Genomic DNA, 22,668 nt, shown 5'->3' on the forward strand with positions numbered 1-22,668 from the left:
GATGAGTCTTGGGCTCATGATCCTGGCCATAAACAGTAATAGAGAGTGAAACTGTACAAAATAAGGTTAGAAGAAAACCCATGCAATATCACAAGACTGTGAAGGATCTGTACATGCTTCATCCCTAGGAGAGGATGATAACTCAGAGTATCTGGTCAGTCTCCAGCTTATACTGGAAAATGGCGTGGTGAAATCTCCATGAAATCATAACTATATCTGTATAAAGCACCATAAAGGAACCAAATTAATTAGTTCAGGGCTAAGACCACACAGCCTCAGAGAGGTTTCATTGCTCTGTTTAGCAGAATTCGCATGATGGCTCTCACTGGGGACTCACTTAGGTATAGCTATGATGAGGGCCATAACACATATGTGAGAGAAAAGGAAAGAAAGGGTTCTCATATTTCTGAGACTTCATTATTTCTGCAAGCTACAGCAAAACACATTTGCAGGCATTCTACAAGGAGTTATAAATAAAGAAAATTAAACTACCATCGACCCAATGAGTACAGCCCATTTCATGCAGTGTTTTCACTGCAAAAGCTTTCTGACTTGATAACTGGCAAAATTTGGTGATTTGAGGTGTGGATCACTGCTGATACGAGTAATTGGCAAGGGTGGAGGATATTATTTTAGACTGACTCATCTGAAAGCATTTAAGGAATAGAATGAAGCTACACACACAGAATGAATCAACAAGAGTCTGCTTTCAAATGTGTTGCCCTGGTACAGATTAAACTGGATTTTAGCTCCTCTGGAATCTGAACCAGTTCCCCTCAGAGTCGGGGGAAAGGCTTAATTTTTTATATACCAAAAACAAAAGGGATGGGATTGTGCCCTTCCTTGGCACAGTTGTTGGCAGTGGATGTTTTTATTTCCCCTACATCGTGTGAAAACAGTACTTTTCCAACTTAAGTGATGTCCATTGCAGAGGAAGGGTGAAGACAAACGGCCTCCGCTGGAAAATGCTCAAGATGATAACTCTTTTTTAAGAATGCTTCTGCCTGGGCCCTGCTGCAGGGTCTGCTCTGAGCAGGTTGATGGTTTACCCTCAAAAATACAAACCTGGCCAGGCACCCAAAGCTTGACACAGGCTGCAAAATGAGTACTATGTTTGAATTCTAACCCAGAGCCTAGTCCAAGCTCTGAGGTTTTATGCAGTACATCACCCAATGAAATTGCCTTCCCCCCACCCCCGCCCCGTTTCAATTAGAAAGAACATTAGGTCAATCAGATAAAGCCACATTGGGAGGATTTCCTCTTTATGGCGCTTGCCTCTTCAATTATCTATAATGAACTTCCTCACAGCACTGCGAAGCTTTTTATATGCAAACGAATCCTGTTTTGGGGCTGCTGCAATCACTGCTTGTTAATGAACTTGAAACAAGTGTTATCGGAAAGGTTACAGCACCAGTGGTGGAGGAGGATGGGATAAAACTAGACAAGAAAGACCAGTCTGAAGAGCTGGGATTGGCCTGCAGGTAACATAGTGGACTATCTCCAACCTCCATCCTCCAGCCCCCTTCACAGGCTTTTCTATTTGACAGACATCAAGCAAAATGCCCACTCTTGGGAAATGGCTGCTCAGTGGCAGATAGGGCTTTCCCATCCTCCTGTCCCACTGATTCACTCTGCCAATGCATCTCTCTCAACTCCTATAGCCAGGGAGAAAAAAAATTGAGACCATGGTGCCAAGGTCTTTTCTTATGCCAGGAGAGAGAGAGGGAGCTGATTCAGAGGCCCCAGGACATGTTGGGCAGGTGAAGGGGAAGAGTCAGGGGGTGTTGAAACCATACAGTCCCGGATGGTATTTACACATGGTGTCTGCTGGCATGACCAGAACTGGAAACTCTCACTCTTGTTTTAATAGAGCCTAGACCACCTCCTTCCCCTGCCCTCTGGGGTTTTATAGGTCTAAGTCACCCAGGGTTAGATTATGCCTCACTTTCTCATGCTGAGTAGCTACTTAACCCTGCCGCTAACCTTAATAATGGTGTGCCTTGATAGACTAGGATCGTTGGACTCAAGATTGGAAAGACTTTCTAGACTGTCAAGCCTTGCCCTTTTGTCAAGACAAACACTTCTATGACACTTTAACCATTGTGTTTCAGCATTAGTAGTTCCGTGGGGACATTTCATCATGGGGCAGGACAACAGCAAGAGCAGAGAGTGTTCAAACAGGGTGTAGCTCCTCAAGCACTCCTGAGGGTCAGACACAGCCTTTTTCCACGCTGGCTGTGTCTTGTCCATGATGAGGTATCAGGCAACTTTCACTGATCATATACTCAGCTTCCTGGAGCCTCCTCACACATGTCTACTTGTTGAAGTGCTGCTCAGCACCAGGTTCCCCAAGACAGCAGAGAATCACAGTGGTAAAACTCATCACTGCAATGCAGTACCACACGGGCTTGCCACCTCCAATCCTTACACCATCCAGCCAGCTTAACGTGATGGCCTATTAAGCCCCAGTCTTTACTTACTAAGTTAGGCCTTGGGCCAGATTAACCCAGACAAATGGCCACCTGACCCAAGATGGTTTACTTCCATCCAGCTCCAGTAACTGTGTCCTTGGCTCTCCTGGTTCTGGTGTTAGCCTGGGCAAAACCAATCGAAGTCCATGAGCAGCTGTCAAGTACTTACATCATTAGCATCACCCTATAAATGCAGATGAGAAATCAGGTTGTCCCAAAGGACTTTTCAGTCTGGCATCCCCACTAGGGCAGACAGACCCTCTTTGGGGACAGAGGAAGGCTTCTGGACTTCACTGCAGTGACACACTGGGTGGTTACCGGATTTTCTTCCTGCCCCTGGCCATGGATCGGCTCACACCCGCAGTGTGATGATTGATGGCTCTTGTAATTCTATTCCTGGTTGGTGTAACTACAGATGTTACATGTCTAATCCATTTCTTTATCTTCCTGATCTATTTGCTTCAGTAAGATGCTTCCACCATCTGCTCTAACAAGTTCCCAGGCTCTCGTAAGCCATGAATTCCACTTCTGAGCCTTTCAGTCCCTTTCACTACTTTCCGGTGCTGGATCAATCATTTTCATCCTGCCGTCCCTTGCCCACACCTACAGATTAAGCTTGCACCTCTTTATGTAAGTTCCCCGTCTCTGCTTGCACCGACTGGACCTGGCTTTAACGTTGGGCAGGACAGGCTGAAATGGTGTTGCTCTCTGGACTGGACAGGGTGGCTGCATCGTCACGATGTGCTCTACAGAGAGCAGGCAGTGTGCCAAATACAGTGCAGAGAAGAAAAAGAGGGGATAGGCTTTCTCTTGGCATCTAGATGTTGAAAAGATTTAAAAGAGGGGACAGCCAGGTGCTCACAAGTGATCAAGACAGCGTGGTCTGTGCATATGGCATGCTTATGTTTTGTAGCCTGTTGTAGTGTTTTTTTAAGGCATCCCATTTTATATCAAACTGCCTTGGATTAGCCAGGCGAACGCTGCAGTAATTTCCTAAAGAGCTGATAGCTTCCTGGAATACATGAATTTGACAGCTTGCAGTTGTCTGATTGTACCATGAAGAAGCAGTGCATTGCTACTCGAACTAAAGCTGTGCAAATTAAGGAGACTTTGAATACAGCCTTCTGCAGTGCAGCTTTGGGTGCCCAGACCTCTACCTGTGCGAGGGACCCACCAAGAGGCACTGGCTTAGCAACATCCACTTAACATTGCTCCTTTTGTGAAACGGTGGCAAGCCTTTCCAAGGATCCCCACACATTGTGTAACAGTTGTTTCCTGGGAGCTGGATTCATCTGTAATAAACATTCTGTCCCCTTCTAAGCCAAAACAAACTCTCTTTTTAACAGCCCAGACTCTGTAGTTTACAACGTGTCTTGCTGCAGCTAGCTGGAGCTGTGCCTTTTGTACAATGCTGCATTGGCTGTTGGGGAGGCAAGGAATTATGCTCATATTTTGCTTTATTCAATTCTCATGTCATGGCATTGTGACCAGGCTAAGTCCCTGGAGGGGACATGATTGCTTTCCCACTACCTGATTAATAGAGCAGGTATTAAAAAGCACCAGAGGTAGCTTCCTTGGGTCCGGAAGGTTGAAAGCCTGTAGTGGAAAATAGGAAAGGATGGTCTGTAAAGGAAATCCTTCCTCACCTGTTTATCTGAGCCTTCCCAGTAATGCTCCTTGAATACCTTTGTAATAGGCTGAGGCCCAGGGAGGTGCAAAGGCTTTGTAATCAGTTGAAGTGAAGCGTGAAGTGAGAAGGTTGAGAAGCATCAGAGGAGTCCACCTGGGGCTGGGAAACCCGTGTGCTGACTTGGCACGTTGTCTTCTCTCTCCGTAGGACTGTCCCCAGCTGCTGCAGGCAGAGAAGATCCTGGTGCCGGTGGAAGTGATCAAGCCGATCACGCTGAAGGCCAAGAACCTGCCCCAGCCGCAGTCGGGCCAGCGAGGCTACGAGTGCATCTTGAACATCCAGGGCAATGAGCAGCGGGTGCCCGCCTTGAGGTTCAACAGCTCCAGCGTGCAGTGCCAGAACACTTCGGTGAGCAAGCCCTGCGTGCTCAGGAGAGATGCAGGGGCCAAGAAGGACCCGGAGTGCCTGTAGCACTGTCCCAATGGGATCTGGGGTTGTGTTGCAGCCCTTTTTACCTTATTGCATACCCGATTCCACCCACAGTCGAGGAAAGGCTGGTTGGTAGCTTGCAAACTGCCCTTTTTGCTCTTTAGGCTGGCTGGTGTCACCACACAGTAGTTGCTTCTGCCCTTGGATCCCAGCATTTGGCCATGCTGGAGCACCTTAGCCATGACCCATTATCAGCATTATTAGGCATTATTATCAGCTTAATCTGCCCTTATCCTCACAGTGCCACATCCTTGTGTGCATTCAGAAGGGTTTCCAAAGGGAGAGGTGTTCATGTCAACACTGAGAATTAAGGTTATTATGTAGGGTTTTGGTGATGGGACATATAAAACTCCATATAAACTGTCTGACAGATGCTAGCATGTAGTGGGTCAAAAGAAGGGTGAGATGCTGAAGGCTTGAGTCTAGCCTTCCTCCAGCTATTGACTCACAGCATGACCTTTGGTTAGTCCCTTTGCCTCTGCCCACCTCCCATTCCCCATCTGCAGTGCAGGACCAGTAGCCCCCCTCCCAGTGAGCCTGTGTGAGTCGCAGTGGTGTTGTCACTGCAGCAATGCCAGTCTTGGGGTCAAACAGAGTCCAGAGTCCTGGCCTCTTCCAGGAGCCATGCATATGTGCAATGGTGGTCTCCTAGCACTGCTTCTCCAGAGGTTTCTCCATGAGATTCACGTCTCCCAGACATGCATTTGAGTCATTCTCATTGCTGCTACTACGAGATGATTTATTAGTCAAAGAGCTAATTACAGGCTTTAGCCACTTCACTGCAGCTCTGCCACTCCATGCTGGGCAGCGCTTGTTAAAATCCGTCACAACATATTCTGCTGCATTAAGCAGCGTGCTGAAGATTACAGGCAGTTCACACATTTTACGATCTGTTGCAAACAAGCAACTTCCCAATGACACTCTCGTATTTGTTCCTTTGTCCCCTTCCCTCCCCCTGATTTTCGTTACTGGTTAGTGGCCTGTGAGCATCCAGGGTTGAGGTTTCACAAAAGAAGGCATTGCGCTTTTTTTTTTTTTTTAAATTATTTTCCTTTATAATAGTGAAAGCCTGTGGGTAAAGGGTATTATATGGACCTGGACAGAATGTATATATCTGTCCAAAAATTCTTAGCAGGAAAGACAGCATCCATGAATTTTCTGGCACACACAGGCATCAGCATGAGGTATCTCAGGGTGATTTTAAGCACGGTTAGGCTGATGGCCTCGGCAGTCCTGGAGAGTCTCTCTCAGCATCTGAGTTTGTGGTATCCAATAAATGAGCCTGGTTTTGAGAGGTAATGGTTACTATTCCCGTACTACCTGCGTGCTCCAAGAAGTTGCTAGTGCCTAGGACCAGAGAAGTGGGCTTCGATGAATACCCGGATGTATTTGCTCATGGGATGCCCGAGTGCTGTGACAGCACCATGTTGATTTTAATGTTTGTTTTGATGCCAGAACACTCAAGGCTACTCCTGAGCTCTGCAGGGTGGCAGGGCTGAGTCTAATGCCAAGGTACTCCACACCCTTGCTGCTGTGTGGTGTCCCATATTTGGTGGACCTCTCTCTTTTCCAGGGAGAGAGGCTTATTTTGGAATAAACTCAACTCTTTTCTGTCCTGTTTTCTGCCTCCTCTCTTCCTCTCCCCCTCCTTTTCCCTCTCCCTCTCTTTCCTTTTCTTTCCTTTTCTTTTCTTCTCTTCTCTTTTCTTCCTTTTTCTTCCCTTTTCTTTTGAAGGCACTTTGCCTCTCTGATTTGAGTTCTTTTTTTTTTTTTTTTCCCTGAGAAATGTTGTTTCATTGTTGCTCTGAATTTGCCAGACACTGAGAGAAAGAGATGTGGAAGGGAGAGCCAGACAAAAGAAAGAAACATTCACACAGATACAAAAAGGGAACAGAGAAGCCCCGGCTCTCTGAGCAGGTGGCAGAGGGCACAGACAATAGGGAAGGAGTGCTGTAGATATGTCTCCATCATGATTATTTCCTTTCCTGCCAGAATTAGCATTCAGTCTGGAGCCACTGCCATACAATGAGCCTCTGCTCCGAGGGTCACCTGGCTTTAGAAACAGCCGCATGAGCTTGTTTGCAAATTGAATCAGCCCCCTTTGACAGAGCTTTTTACTCAGCAGAGTTGCTGGATGAGACACTGAATGTAACACCTGCATTGCAGGCTTGGAGAAGGTCCAAAGGAGGGTGGGAGGATGTGTTGTGATGGTGTGTCCCTGAAGGGATGCTATTCTGCCAGCAGATCTTTCTGTTGATGATGCATGCTAGACTAAGCAATCATTCTTGGCTTGTTTTCCTTCATAAGCCTCAAGATCTACCCCCTCCCATCAAACACTAGGCACTTACAAGCTCAAATTCAGCTCTTGCAGAATAACTTCTGCAGAATGCAGGAGTTTTCCTGCTTTCATATAGGGTAGGATCAGGAAAAAGCCTCAACTCTTGCTCTCCACTGCCTGGTCCCTCAGGATTTATACCAGAGTAGCAGAGATCAGAACCATCTTAAGCAGGCGCTTTTCTAAGTGGCTCCAACTTCAGTTAAGAGATGTTATAAGGACACCCAGGTGGGACCAGCCTGTCCGACGGTCTGTCAGTAATGTCATATCCAGCACTGATGGTGCCTAGGTGCTCGGTCCAGTCAATAGCCAGCTCTGTCTCTCCCCTTGTCTTTCCTGGAGATATTTCATTTGGTAACAGCAATAAGTCACTGCAGGCAGCATGCTTCGGGACAATTATTGTTCTTGTCAAGTGGTTTGAGACTCTCAGCTCTGGGCTTTGTCCTCTATCACACCACCCAAGGCACGCAATTATCACTCGGAGAGACCCTGCCTGCCATTCCTTATTGCACTTATGATGGCTCTGCTGACAGTCTGGACACAGAGTGATGGGAGGAAATGAAAAGGAAGAGAGCTAAGGAGGCATATAAATAAGTAAGCAAAAATGTCAGCAGAAATGGCTGAAATCGCTAGATCTATTAGGGCAGAGAGCAATCTCCCCAGTGGGAAGCAGTGGGATCCCCAGCACTTGCAATCAGCCCCATATTAGCAGCCTTTGGCATAAGGAATAAGGAGGTGGGTGAGAGATGCCCCACCTGACCATGCCATGATCATTGCCATTACCTGCTTCAATGACTAAGCCCACATTCTTGCTTCGTGTGAGCCTGCCCACTGCCTGGCCTCAGCACACACAGGCAGCACACACAGAATTCTAGCAGAGAAACCCCTGCTGATAATTTGCCTCAAGTCCTTCACAGGTCCGTGTGGCATGAGACCCGAGATGGTACAGCTGAAAATGCCGTGTAACTTAGGGATAGGAAAAACAAATGTTATATTTATTACGACACTGCACTTGAGCAAAAGATTTCAGAGGCACTTGACTCTGTGGTGTGGCTCACACAGTGGAGGGAGTGATAAAAAAAAAAAAACAACAGAACTAGGAGAAAATGAGGAGCTATTCACAGAAATAATGAGAAAACACACTTATGGGTGGCCAAAGGAAGACAAGCACAGGGCTGTGAGCCATACATAGAATTCCCTATTATTATGATGCATTATTGTTATTATTTATCTACATTCAAATATCACGGAGAAACCCCAGTCATGATGTGACCTCTATTGTCTTGGCTGATACCCAGACATAAAAATTCAGTTCCAGTTCTGGGAAGCAAAGAGTCCAAGGAGACGGGATGACTGTGGGCAAGAAGTTTTCTGCCTACAGTTTATGGCTGGAAAACTGATGCAAAGACGGATTAAATGATTTGCACAGCATCACGCAAGGAGTGGCTGACAGAGCCAGGTACAGGAATCAATCCCCAGGCCTGAGCTCTAATCACAAGAGTGGGTTTTTGTGCTGTCAGGGAAAACAGACTAACACTAAAATACTACTAAAATGATGTTTGTCTGCAGACATTTCCCCACTATTGGACACGCTCGAGGTACAAGGGGGAAGCACCATGTAACTGCTCTTGGTTTACCATCCTAAGTGTGCCCAAGCCGAACTACCAAAGGGCTTTACATTAGGCAGCTAATGTTTGCAGAGCTATTGTAGAACTGATAGCTGTGATTTTGCAGCCATCCTCTCTATCCAAGGATAGTGAACTTGCATGAGACAAACAGTCAATGTGTTTACAATAGCTTGCGTACAATATGTTAAACCGCTAAACAACATGGCAAAATGGCCAAGTGATGCTCAGCCCGTGTTGCAGGAGTGTCTGATACTAGCGAAGAGTTTAGGAGTCAAAGAGCTGGTACCTGGGAGTTCAAAACACACTGTGCTCTTCCTGCGAATTACAACAGCTCCTTCTAGCAGCTTTTTGGGTTTTTCCTGATGAGAGCCAGCCTGCCTTTCCAGAAGGGCAGCCTCTCTTTCTCAGTTTGGGCCTCTGAATTGCCTATAATTTTCTGCTTTGATTTGATTTGCCTGGTGGGAATCCAGATTTTGCAGACTTAGGGGTCAGATTTGTATCTTTTCAGCAGCTTTGCCTGGGCTGGAGAAAGTTGTGCAAGGCAATGTATACATACAAGCCCTAATGGTATGAATGCTCTTAGCAGGAGTATCTGGGAAGCTCTGTTGTCAGTCCTGAAGATCGATACATCGTCCCTTTTTTCTTCTCTGAAACATATTTCCATCTTATTGCTACAGCTGAGCGAATCCTTTTCAAAGACTCCTATTGAGTTCAGTGGGCTTTGAAGAGGGATCACAATGAGTTAGCAGCTCCTGTGGTCTGAAGAGGACGGAGCATTTACTCGCTGTTACTTTGCAAATTGCTCTGTTTCGCTGCCGTGCAGCCCAGGAGCAGTCTGAGCATCCTTCTTCCAGCCCCCAGCTGGCTTCATCCCTGGAGCTCTTCCACGGGGATCTTCTTGTTTATTCCCTCACATCCGTTTCCAGTTCTGGATCAAGTCTGCTGAGTTAACAAGTCTAATATGTGTTTGCCCCTGGTGCCGCAGACAGATAAGATCTAAAATCCCAGCTGGGCTCCTGCTGCTGGCGCTCGGATCCGCAGTGGGATGAAAGGCTCTGGGGGACTCCAGCTGCCTGTCCCTTGGCAGCCCTGTTTAGGCTCTGCTAACAGCTAAATCCCAACACACACACATGAGGATCTGCTGAGGCAGAAAGTAGTTCTTTCTCAGGTACCTACAGACTCAACTTCTGACTTAAGGGTGAGCAGTGGTTCTGTATATATGCTCTTTCCCATTCCCAATCAGCATTTGCAAAGCTCTGTGCACTTGCAAAGGTGTTTGCAAAGCTCCTGAGTGGCAGAAGATTAATTATTCTCTACTTTTCAGGCGCTCTCCTTCCCACTCCTGTCTCCCCATCCTTGCTCCTAGCTCCATAAAGCCATGAAAAGCCAGTGTTGTGAGTCCAAGTGGCTCTGCATCATCTTGCATCTTGCTGGCAGTGACACTGAAAAGTGTCATAAAAATCCTAATACGGAATGAGCGGGTATAGCCCTATTGCAAAGGACTCTGCTAACCTGCGTCTGTTCTTTACTTCCACGGTAACCACAAAGCTTATACCCATAAATACCCTACAACTAGATTGTAATCACAAGGTCTTGCAGATTAGTGGCTAATTGTGTTTAGTTTGTCCAAAGATAAATTACCGTGCAACTAGCGCTCACTGCTGTAATGGATAGAAATCACCATATGCGATTTACTCCGCAATTATACAGTGATTAACGGATACAGAAAAACCTACCTCTAAAGGCTCAGAGCTTTGGCATCTCTGTGGAAAACCACATGGAGACTTTAAGTGATGGGGAACTCTTTAGTGGTCTCTAAGACATACCCAACCAAACCAGACAGCTTATTGAATTGTATTTAATCTTGTAGTGGGGAAAACACCTTTTTCTTTAAAAGTGGGAGTTTGTCCCGCTATAGATCCCAGTGCAGTGGGAGATTCCTGATCTCAGGAGGGTAAATCCTTACGTGGTCAGTAATAGTAGCAGACATGAAATGTCTCTCTCCTTCTTGCCTTGTTCCCATTCTGTCCTTTAAGCAACCATCTCCTCTCCCATTAGGAGGCTTTTTGCCTTTTGGTGAAGTTTTGGATGGAAGCTGTTGATGGAGGTGGGCAGTGGGATCTGATGGGCAACTGGGTGAACCCTGTGTGAACTGGCTTATGATAAACCAAAATCTAGCTGAAAAAATACACTAAGCACCACGTGTCAGAGAGCTCTCCGAGTGGAGACGGCCTCCAGAGATCAGCTTCCATTTCCTTTGTTAAGGCCAGATCTGCGTACCTTGACTGTGCCTGACAAGTGTTTGTTTAAGTCTGTCCAACTCTCTCAGAAGAGTTCTATGGCTTTCTTAATACATATTTGCTGGACACTGGGTAGCCCCTACTCCAGCTGAAGCCTTTCTTGTTCCGACTACGGAAAAATAATTGCCTCCTGGGGCTTACGTATGTAACAAACTCTATCTACTGCATGACCAAATGAGATTTGCTTGGGTTTTTGGCAGCAATATGGCATTGTTGATTCACAATCTGTTTGTGATCTTCAGTAGTCCCCAGACCCTTTCCTGCAGCACTGGCCAGTCACTCCAATTTCATATTTGTTTGCATTGATTTCTCCTACTGAAGAATACTTGGTACTTGCCTATATTGAATTACACTTTGTTGATTTTGGCCCAGTTCTACAATTTGTTAAGTTTGTTTTGAATTCTTAACCCTGCTTGTGGATGTTCTTTCACCCTCTCCCAGGACAGTGTCATTCACGAAATCTGTAGTCTATCATCCAAGTCAGCAGTGAAAATACTGAATAATTCCAGACCCAGGACAATATTCCATTTGAAACACCCTCCCCGACTGACATTGAATTATTTGTCTTTTTTTTTTTTTTTTCTTTTGGTAGCTTTTGCATATACCTTATGGTGGTTTCTTTTAGATCATATTTCCCTAGTTTGTTTATGGGAATCTCCTGTAGGACAGTAGCAAATACTCTACTGAAATCAAGATAAATCACATCTGCTGCCTCCCCTTTATCCACGAAGCCATTAAGCCTGTCAAAAAAGGAAATTAGATTGGGTTGACACAATTTGTTCTTGACAAATCTATGCTGGCTGATTTTTATCACCTTATCATCTTGCAGGTGCTTATAAATTGATTGTTTAATAATTTGATGTACTTTCTTTCTGGGAAGCCAAGTTAGGCTGACAGGTCTATAATTACACAGAACCTCCATTTTTCCCTTTTTTAAGGTATTTCCATGATATGCCTGTTCCCTGCTTTCTGAGACCTCATTCAGCTTCCAAGATTCTTCAAAATATCTACTAGTGTAGATAACCTTGCATATATGCTCAGCATCTATGGAGTACACAGAGGTGTATTGGATGGTAGACCAACAATGCATAATGTACACCTTAGAGGTGCACCCAAGAGTTGGCAAAATATTCTTCAGAGCTGTGTTCAATACCTAGAAGGTAGATTTCCAAGATAAGCCCCATCACATGCAAATACACTTAAATCGTGGAATATTCACCTAATGGCTAAGCAGGCTGTTAAGAGGGGCATGGCTTGCTCTATTGAGAACCACAACTTTGAGAGCATCCCATGGCTTTCTGGCAGGTAATGGTGATTAGGGAGGTAGCTAACAGCTCCATTTCTCTTGTTGACAAGTTGCGGCACCACCTCTTGCCTTATCCCATCCCCTCCCCACCTCTGGGCACCACGTAAAGTCTGGGTTTGTTTTTTTTTTTCTGTTTTTCCTCTCCTACTTCTAGTATTCGTATGAAGGGATGGAGATTAACAGCCTGCCGGTGGAGCTGACGGTTGTGTGGAACGGGAATTTCAACATTGACAACCCAGCACAGAACAAAGGTAAAGAGTTATTTCAACTTGTCCTTGGAAGCGGTAACCTTAGCAACGGGCCACATCGCTCCCTACACTTAACAAAGCCGCCACCATCTCCCTGTGCTGTCTGGTACATACTTGTTCTCTGCACTCTGCAAATTACCAATTTTTTGTGTGCTTTATGTTCCCCCCTCCCCTTCTCTCTTTGCATCTGAGAAATATGACTCTCCCTCCCACTTGCGTTGCTTTCCTTCTTCCTTCATCATCTTTGCCTCACGCTTCTCCCCACGTTTTTGTGTCTGGTTTTTATGCCCCTGCTTCTCCAGCTTTCTCCCTCTCTTTATTTCTCCTGCAGTGATGCTCTTCAAGTTAACATGCCAGGAGATCGGGCGCTCTCTGCTCAGAGGCAATGTAGTAATGAACAGGAGAGGGGAGAGGGGGAGGAGAAAGGCTGCAGCTTGCCAGTGGGAAAAGTCTGAACAAAATAAAATAATAATGGCAAAGGATCAAAAACCACCTCCTGCCCAGAGCCTGTCTCCGTTTAACTGCTACTGATGGCACAGGATTGATGTGCCCCTTACAGAGGGATATTGCACGTCCAGCCACGACCCTGAGGCAGGCATTTTTGCTGGAGATGGACAGTCCATTCACATCGTCTTCTTCCTTCTTGTCCACCACCCTCAGCCACCCTGAAGCCTTTCCCCCAGGCAACCTCTCCTCTCGGCTGCTCTGCATTTACAACTCAGACCTGCAGACTCTGTCCTTCTCACATCGCTGCCTCTCAGAAGTTTCTCCCTCCCTTGCTTTACCTTTTCTTGGACACTTTCCACACCTACTCCCACTCCATCTCTCCCCATCAGGTACTCCCAGGCTCCTCTCACACCATTTTGCACCCACCCTCATACTGAGGGGTGGTGGGTGAGGTTTCCACCACACCATATTGAAGCTGGAGAGCAATACAGAAGGCAACTCTTCTTCCCACGGCATGACCCCTTCCTGTCCTTCTCCCCCTGTGCCCACCTCTGTGGTGTCTTTCTCTGCTGGCTTGAATAGCCAGTGGCTTTGAATAGCCAGTCTGAATGCAAAAGGTCCTGCACTGTCCTCCCCCACACTGTGGCTCTTGAAGGTTAAATCCACTCAGTAAACGCAACAGGCTGGAGACCCTTGTCTAGCCCTGGCATCCAGCAGCGTGGCACTGCCCACGTTCACACTGCCAACCTCTCTCCATGATGAAGCTGTCTGCCCTCTCTCCTGCTCTCCAAGCTGTGCCAAGGCATTGCCAGGACAGTGCTAATTTTCATGAGCCCAAACAGTGCTGTGGACTGTGCTAGCTTTTAACAGTGTGGGTTGGAGGTCGGGGTTTGGGCACTTGCCCCAGTCCTTAGTTTTCAGCTACCGTTATGGCCTTAGTGTTCCTGATGCAACATAGACCGCACCAAGAGTGTGAACCCTTCTTTGGGCAGTACTGAGCTGTCCTAGGCGAGGTAGGAGTAAAATCAATCTCATAATCATGATGATTGTGTCTTTAGGCATGTCTGTGCTGGTAACGTAAACCAGACCAGGGGGTGAATTCAAGAAACATCTGTGGTGCTCAGTCTTTAGCGCAGTCCCTTACAAGTTCTTGGGTTATTCAAAACCTATTATAAGGAATGACTAGGAAAAATTTGGGAAGTGGCACTGGCTGGTGGCTATCCCAAATGAGTAGTTTGGATGATATTATCATGTTTTGGGTCAGGAGGAGAACTTAGGCATGTGCACATGAGTATACCACATGGAGGCATACCACATGCTCTCGAGGACACAGAGAGCTTTAGTTATTAGCATAAATGTAGTGGTTACAAGCAAACACAAAACCCTGGAAGGGTTTTGGACAGTGCTGCAAACAAGCAGACCTTCTTCTCTGGAAAACTGAGAGGGAGAGGCAGAGGCAGGATTAGACCCAGTGCCTTTCTAGGTGCAGTTGCACTGGGGTACGCTGCCTTCAAGCAACCAAGATGCCACTACTTTCACAGCCAGCATCACGTGGGCTGGGCTGGTAGGCTGAAAGGCTGAACTAAACCAAGCCTACTGAAGTGCCTGCAGAGATACTCACTGATAGCATTGCAAGCAGAGCAACTCAGCAAATTTGAGGAAAACTAACAGAAAATTGAGGAAAGGGCTGTATCACAGGAGGCCTGTGTTGACAGCTGGTTTGCAAACTTTTCTTGCACCCAACCTGGAGAAATAAAAAGTTTCTGAGCTTTTCTTTGCATTGGTCAATACTTGCTGATTTCTGGGGTGCAGGTATGAAGAGACAGCCAGAGCTTTTCAGCACACGTAGCCAAAGCCTTTGAGCTTTGGGATTGTGTATAGTAATAACCACAGAGAAGACATTAGTCTTGCTACTGACACAGCAAAACAGAAGCACAAAGGAAAATCTCCCATCTTATAAAGAAATCCACCAACACGCCCACAAATACAGAAAAAAAGCAAGTCTGAAAGCCTCAATTCTGCCGTCTTCTTCTTCAGGGAGGAGACTTTTGCTGTCAGCCCCCTGTGCAACCCAGGCCTCAGTTTACACATCTGTAAAACAAGGATAAATAACGTGATCTTATTTCGTCGGAGGACTGCAATGTTTTTAGGCTTTATTTGGAAAAAGCTTTGACTGCTTCTAATCACTTGGCAGCCCAAGATGGAACTAAGCATTAATCATTGCTGTCTGTATTAAAGGAGGATCAACGTAGTACTTCAAAGTGTAAAGCAGACTGAATTTCTGGAGCAGAAGAAGGGGAAAAAGTTGATCGTGAATCCCTGGATTCAGCCTCATAGTGAACCACTGCGGATTTACTCTTATCTCTTAGGATTTCTGTTAAGGGGGAAACCTGAGTGACATTACCTTAACACCCAGTTCTGGGTAGTTTCACACCAGGCAAATCCCCAAGTTTAAGTTGTGGGTAGACCAAGTCTAGAAAATAATTTTAAGATGACGAGCTGAGGCTGAGAGTGGTTATAGGTGACACTGTATGATATTCAGTCTCTGAAAAAGGAAGGGACTGAGACCAAGTCACTGCCCAAGCACCTTTTCCCCCCAACCTCCTGCTTGCAGCCCATCACCCCACTGAGGACAGCATCCTTCCTTCTGCTCTCAGCTTCCAAAAATATCTGTCATGGGGGATGAGCTCTGACAAGTGCAGTTTATTGCAAGAAGGATGTAAAACATTTTTTCCTCATTATTTAACCCCCTGGAGAGGTCCCATCCTGCCTCTGGGACGAGCAGCCCAGAACACCTTCCCCTCTCTTCCTCCTCATTCTGCCCTTTGACATCCCACCACTCCCCCATGCTGTCTGCATCTCTCAGGTCCTCTCTGTTTTCCTCTTCCTCCAGTTCACCTGTACAAGTGCGGGGCCATGAGGGACAGCTGCGGACTGTGCCTGAAAGCAGACCCGGACTTCGAGTGCGGTTGGTGCGAGGGACAGAACCAGTGCACGCTGAAGCAGCACTGCCCAGCCCAGGACAGCCAGTGGCTGGAGTTGTCCAGCACCAAGGGCAAATGCACCAACCCCAAGATTACAGATGTAAGTCATGGATCTTCAGGAAGCTGGGGTATTCTCTCTCTACCTTTTCCTTGGTTTATTTTCCTGATTTGTATTTGAGTTGGTGAGGGGAAGGTCAGGGCTGAGCTCTGCTGGGTCAGGCAAAGCCCCAGGCAATCTTGGGGATGGGAGGCCATGGTGGCCTTCAAAGGTAGGCACACAACTTTAGGTGTCTACAACATAGGGGTGAGCAGGGTGTCAGAGTTCCCACCATAGTCAATGTGGACATGAATCAGTTGCACAAACACAGTCTGCCAGTGCAATCTGAGGAACACCAGAGCATCCGACCTGCCCACACAGAGCTGGCAGATGTGACATGAAGCCTTTAAGAGCAGCTGAAGTTGAGACAAGATGCTCTGCAGCATCTCAAATGGACAGTGTGAGGGTAATCAAATAAGCCCAACAGTCTCTTGAAACAGCCTCTCTGGCCAGCCTGGTTGAGAAAGAGATGTTAAGTGATCCCAGAGTGTTTTGAGCTTTGCTGACAGAAGGTCAAGGAAGCAGGTAGGTCGTACTTCATGCTTCCCAGCAGCATGACATGGACAAAGTCAATGTCCAGAAAAAACAAGACACCGCTAACTCCAGCAGAGTAATGCTCTGCTGTTTGCCTGGCTGACTTCGCATGGTGAGAGAAGTCCCCATAGAGCAAACAAAGCCCTGTACAATTGTCAGCTTTCCCCATTTGAAGGCTCAAGGAGGAGGCAGGATCAAGCCTGGAGTAAATGAAGCTTGGAACTGTCCTATTAAGTGATAAAGAGAGAATGAGGGCAAGGCTGGGGGGAAGGATCTGCAGCATAATGGTGTTCTTCAGAAGGTTTCCTATTGAATGTGTTGACTGGGCCAAAGGAAGAGCTGGGGCAAAGGTACAAAGGGGAGATAAGAGAGTAGGAAAACCATAGAGAGAGGGAGCAGAGAAAGGGAAAAAAGGCAAGGAAAGGAAATCAGGCCTTCACTCTAAAGTGATTTTTGTCTGCTGTCTTAGGACGCCTTTGCCATAATAATGGTTGTGGTTTAATATGAAATATTAGGTGGATTATTTTCTTAGAAAGCAAGAAAGGTTTTGTCAATTGTATTCAGTTAAGAATCAAAAAATGTGGGTGCTATGGATGAGCCCTAAATCAATGTCCATGTGTGAAAGTTTTGTGAAAGCAAAGGCTGGTTAGAATCTGGTTTTCCCGGATGCCATTGAAAGGAGCCCCTCAATCCATCTTCCTGCCATCCATCAGTCCCCAAGGTACTGACTCAGTCTTACTGCTGGAGTGCCAGGCTCATCTTGACGTTTCCAAGGTGGAGGCATCCACCACACTTGGATTTATCTGGGGCTGGTAATTTTGATCCCACCTGAACTACCTGAAGCTGTGAAATCAAACCCAGAGACAGCCAGAATGAGCAGCTACTTCTGAAAGTTCAGCTTTGAGGCCTTGAAAATTATAGGGGGCTGGATGAAACCTTTTTATGAATCTTTTCAGGTTCTCAAACCTTGGGAAAGATTCAGAAATTTTTCACAGGTTCATAGAATTTTGTATTGGGAAAGTGATGGATGATCAACTAAAGCAGAAGTTCAAAACACAAGGACCTGACCATATGGTAGTATGATGTTCTGAAGGTCCATCCACATTTCCCTGCCATGCTTTGACCCCCAACCCTGCATCTACAGTCTCTTTATGAAGTGCAAAGCACTCACTCTCCACCCTACAGCTCCAGAAGGGACGTACTTCTAATTCTGCTGGCGTTTCTTCCAACAGCTCCCAAAGCTCCAACAGATCATTGCAATATTCACTCATGAAATATTCCAACTGGCTGGTGCAATCATAAGTAGCTCTTGGAAAGTCTTTTTCTGAGCCATTAGCATGGAAGTAATCTCAAGTGACTGGATATATATTGCAGCTAATGGTAGGTCTGGAGCGGTTGGTAAGAGCATGCATATTCTGGCGAGGAGCCAGGGCAGTATCTGTGCAGGCAAAGGAGGAGAAAAAACACGTGTACTTACACTTGCACAGGCACATACACACACCCAGCACAGAGCTTCCCATAACCTGTAATTATTTACTAGCTCTTGCATTTATATTGCCACTCAGTGAAATTAAAGGACTTACAGACTCGCCGAGCCACAAAACCTCCCTTAAGAGCGACAAGCTGCAGCATTAGGCTGATATGAGCCGGGGGCATAAATTGCGATGCAGTGTCGCAGCTTCGGGTCTTCAAGAGAAAGCTGAGGCTTCCTGGCAGCTTTTGTTTCCCTGCCTGCATTTTCCTCTCCAAAACCGACAGGTCTCATTCCACATTTTTTCCACCTGTGATAGAAACAGGCTCCTTCTCTCTCGCTGTAAAAACAGCGCAGTAACACCTTCTTCTTGTACGTATCTGTGGGAGTGTGATGAGTTGGGGTTAAAAAATCTCCCACATGCTCCTGGTAGAATCCCAGACCCTCCTGTTTTAAGGAAATAAGTGGGTTTTGAAGCTGGGCTTTACAAATTAAAAATCGCACAGGAGGGGTTCAGAGGTGCTGTGCTGGCTTCACTCCGGGAAGTTTCCTGTTGATGCTTTTTGAATTATAGCAAGAATTTTTTAAAATCTCGTGCTTTAGACAGAGATGGAAGGAGGATGATAATGTTTCCACTGAGCTTTTTGTGACTTCTGCAGTGAAACTTTTGTCTCAAACTCACCCTTAGTTCTAAAGAAAAGGACTTTTCTAGCAAGATGTTCCTTCTCACCACTATACCTTCTTTTATTCAGGGTAATGATATTAGTCATAAGAGAAAAAAAATCCTCTTTTGACCGGCTATGAGATGTACTGCCCATCTTACCAAGATCTTTCAGGCATAGGTGAGCCCTAATTAACCACAGACCTAGCTTACTAGACACCTGCCTTACCAGAACAAGTAAAAACTATTTGATGGCAAGTTTAACACCACAAAACAGAACCAAAATATTCCATGGGGAACTCAGTTCTCTTACATGTGTCTAATACATAAGGAAATAAAATAAAATATGGGAATTTTAGTTGATCTTTCTTTTTTAATTTTGAGTACATATTAGATTGTATTTGGTATGTTGATATATTCTAGCCTTCCAGCATCATTCATATAGTGTTTCATCAGGAGAGGATTAACAGATGTTAGCAATGTAAGTATTTCAAACAGAAAACTTTGCTTGAATAGATATTTATTAATGATTCAGAATAAAAATATTGCAGAATTGCATTTTGGGAAAATAGTTAAAGTTTTCATTGTTGAATCCCCCACTAAGACAATCAGTATTAGTTTCTCCTGGAATAGAAATTTCGTTTTCATTCTCATTTTTTAAGGTATTTTCCTCATTTCCTGCAAAATAACCACAAATGCCTCTCTCCTTCTTTCTCTTTTTATCCGTTTTCTACTTGTCTATCAATCTCATCACCACAAAGCATCCAAAGGTCAAATCTCCAGCCAACCCAAATAATAATTTCACCTGTCAGATTTATGAATGCTATGCTATTTTCTTTTTAGGACTTAAGTATCTTGTTGACTTTTGGAGTAGGAATAAGCCTGTCATGGTTCTGATTTTGTTGGCTGAAGTGGTATTTGTCTGGTTTTTGGACTTGAGACCTGGCTGCTGCAGGGATCTCTGTGCTGCAGAAGTTGTGTCTATGCTACACAACCCTACAGGTCATCTGTGCTATTAATTTGTTAACCTCTGTTAGTTCCCTGTATAGTCAGAGCAAAGACACACTCATTCAGGAGGTGGTTCGCAGCACCTAAAATTAAATATCCTAAAATAAAATATCCCCTAAAAATGCCAGGGTCTCTTTCCTTTTATTGAAGATGGACCTTCTAAAAATTGGCCTCTGGGTGGAAATTAGGCTAACCCTAGTGCCACTGGTCAAGAGCAGCCCTCCTCATGCCAGTGCCTTGACTTTACCTGCTAGTCCGACTGCTACGCAAGGGTCTAGCTGCCAGCCCGAGATTCCCAGCTGGCAGAGCCATCGGCCGGTGGGTACAGACCTCAGACAGGGAATTCCCCCTTCCTCACTGCAGAGAGAGCCTTGCCAACGCTGGCAGATGGCAGCCATGGCATCCTGAATGGGCAGCAGGGAATACCCTTTGAAAGCAACGTTTGAAGCCCCTTTCAACTAGCCAGATGTATGGCAAAGCATTTGGGCACAGTGAATAATTGGAAGGGCAGAACTGGGATAATTAAGGGCCAGCCCCATGATTTCTGTGTTGTTTCAATATTGAGGAGGCAACTCCAATGCTAATTTCCACCTGTCTCTGAACAAGGGTGATGGATGTGGTGCAGAATGCGTACACACCCCCTTTGCATGGGCCAGAAATATTGCACAGAGATAGACAGCTCTGGGTGTAGGGTGAGGCTCTGCAACGGGAGGGAGAGGTGAGCTTTGGAGTTTGGGTGGTGCTTTGGCTCTGCTGCCCAACACAGCCGCTGCTGAGCAAGACATAGTAATCCTACCCCTGCTAGGGTCTGGTGAAGGTCCAGACTAGGATGGACCTTCATGCCATCAGTCACCAGGATGGTTGGAATAGCCACTCATCTCATGCTGGGGTTCACTTGGGTTCAGGCGCCTCCCACCCAACAAATAAGCTGTCCGTGCTTCCATGCCTGCCCTTCCCCTGGCCCCAGCTCTCCCTTGAGCGCAGCTGGAGCTCTTTCAGAAATGCGTGTTGGCACACAGCAACTGCTGCTGCTGTCTCAGTCACCGGCCACTGTCTCCGTACCTAATCTGACACGCTGTTTCTCTTGTGTCTTGGCTGGTTTTTTCAGGTGGACATTTTCATCTGAGTTTGTGATGCATGACCAATACCTACCTCCAGAACAGATCAAAAACTCCATGTGCTTTGGGCTGGGAATTTAGGATTTAAAGTGACTGGCTGAAGCCATTTGTGTCCTTTTCTTGTTCCTTCTGTTCTTTCCACCATGCGCCTCTCCTGCCTTTCCATGGCTCATGACTATGAAGTGCAGAGCTCAGCTGCACTACCAGAAACCCCTGCTCCTACCTAGAAAACATCTCCTACTCATCTCTGGATGTTTTGCAAGTAGTTAAAAGAGAGTAAATGAGATCTGGGGCAGGATTTTGTATACTTTGAGGTTGGAGCATATGTGATATATATTTGCAGAGGAGCTGGACTGAGGGATGTATCTGGAGTATGCTTGTTCCCTCAGTTGTTCAGCATTCTTAATTATGAGTGTCTCTAGTGGTCACAAAGAGACCTCATATTGCCTCTTCTTTCACCTGAGAGGATGCTGATGTCTTTACGTAGGTGGTTTGATTATTTTCTTTTTTTCTTGGCTTGTTTCTCCAGATCAATCCAGTGACAGGCCCTCGCGAAGGAGGGACCAAAGTGACCATCCGTGGGGAGAATCTGGGACTGGAGTTCAGAGATATTGTGTCTCACGTCAAAGTGGCCGGAGTGGAGTGCAAACCGCTGGTGGAAGGGTACATCCCAGCAGAGCAGTAAGTTGGGTGTGTGGCAGACAGTGGGCCACAGGACACCTGATAACAGTCATTGCTACCTGTAGGGTCTTCTAAGGAGTCCATTCCACCCAACCTTGGAAGTGAGGAACGGCAGATGCCATTCATCACTTACAGCTCAGGAGCTAATAATCCATTTATTACTGTATTTGGATTGCATATTTAGATAATCCTCATGGCATATGCCCTGAAGTTACCCTCTGTTTTTCACATAACAGCCACCACAAGGGTGTTCAATTCCAGTTTGGGGGGCAGCAGTCCTGAGAAGCAGCTTACCACGTGCAGGAGTGATCATTAAGCCCCCACAGCTGCAAAGCTGTCCACCATGCAAGGCTGGAGGACAGAGGGACCCCTGGGGTCAGACCTCAGCCCAGCATCTGTTTGTATATTTAAGTGAAGCTATGTTGATTTACACCAGCTAAGCATTTGTCCCACCAATTGCCAGCAGCCAAAAGCCACCACTCTTCTTTAAAGAATAACTTAGTCCACAGTTTGGATCCTGGATTGGAAAGAAGAGGATGGGTGAAGTCTACAGTCCATTCCCCAGCTGTATGGGCTGTTTGCTTCAATTCCATCTTACCCAGACCACCAAACCATCCCTCAAACCTTGCTTCTGGTTCATATTTTCTCCACAGGATAGTGTGTGAGATGGGGGAGGCCAAGCCCAGCCAGCATGCTGGATTCGTGGAAATCTGTGTGGCTGAGTGCAAACCAGAGTTCATGGCCAGGTCTTCACAGCTCTACTACTTTATGGTAAGCTCCTGCGAGAAGTTCTCCTTGGCCCTGAAGGTCCTCAAGCCCTGGTCCCCTGTGCTGCATCTATCCATTTTCCTTGACCATATGCAGCCTCTGAGCTCTTGACTGCTGTTCTGAGTGCACCAAGTCGTTCCTTCCATTTCCTTTCAAAATCTTGTCATGAGCAAAAATAGCTTGCCTAATTAATGTTTTAACAATCTAATAATAGTCCAAATTATTAGTCCAGTTACAGTTACAGCCATGGTCCAAATTAGTACAGAAAATCCTCATTAATAGTTAAAAATGCTATACAGGAAAGAAAAAAGAAAAGGAAAGAAAAAAGAAAAAGGAAAAAAACTTTCCTAGTATCTTACTTTTCCCGGGTGTGATGTTCACCCTACCAGCATCCCTCCAGGCCCTACAGTTGAAGGCACCAGTGTTCTCCAGAAGAAACGTGGGGGTTGCCACTAGTCATTACCACCCTGAGGTCTTCAGCAGGAGGAGGCT

At 46.1% G+C, this 22,668-nt stretch overlaps 1 protein-coding gene across 1 annotated transcript in view; it reads left to right on the forward strand.

Annotated features, from left to right (window-relative positions):
• LOC104080144 (plexin-A4) overlaps positions 1-22,668 on the forward strand; it is a gene marked incomplete at its 5' end in the record, with an annotated part of 112,108 nt that overhangs the window by 20,326 nt on the left and 69,114 nt on the right. The window contains 5 exons of the mRNA XM_009582433.1: positions 4,309-4,509; positions 12,314-12,410; positions 15,748-15,938; positions 21,257-21,408; positions 22,062-22,179. Of these exons, the coding sequence (XP_009580728.1) occupies positions 4,309-4,509; positions 12,314-12,410; positions 15,748-15,938; positions 21,257-21,408; positions 22,062-22,179 (759 nt within the window). The remainder of the gene's footprint in view (positions 1-4,308; positions 4,510-12,313; positions 12,411-15,747; positions 15,939-21,256; positions 21,409-22,061; positions 22,180-22,668) is intronic.

The sequence above is a fragment of the Fulmarus glacialis genome, unplaced genomic scaffold (assembly GCF_000690835.1).
Source record: "Fulmarus glacialis isolate BGI_N327 unplaced genomic scaffold, ASM69083v1 scaffold9087, whole genome shotgun sequence".
Classification (NCBI taxonomy): Eukaryota; Metazoa; Chordata; class Aves; order Procellariiformes; family Procellariidae; genus Fulmarus; species Fulmarus glacialis.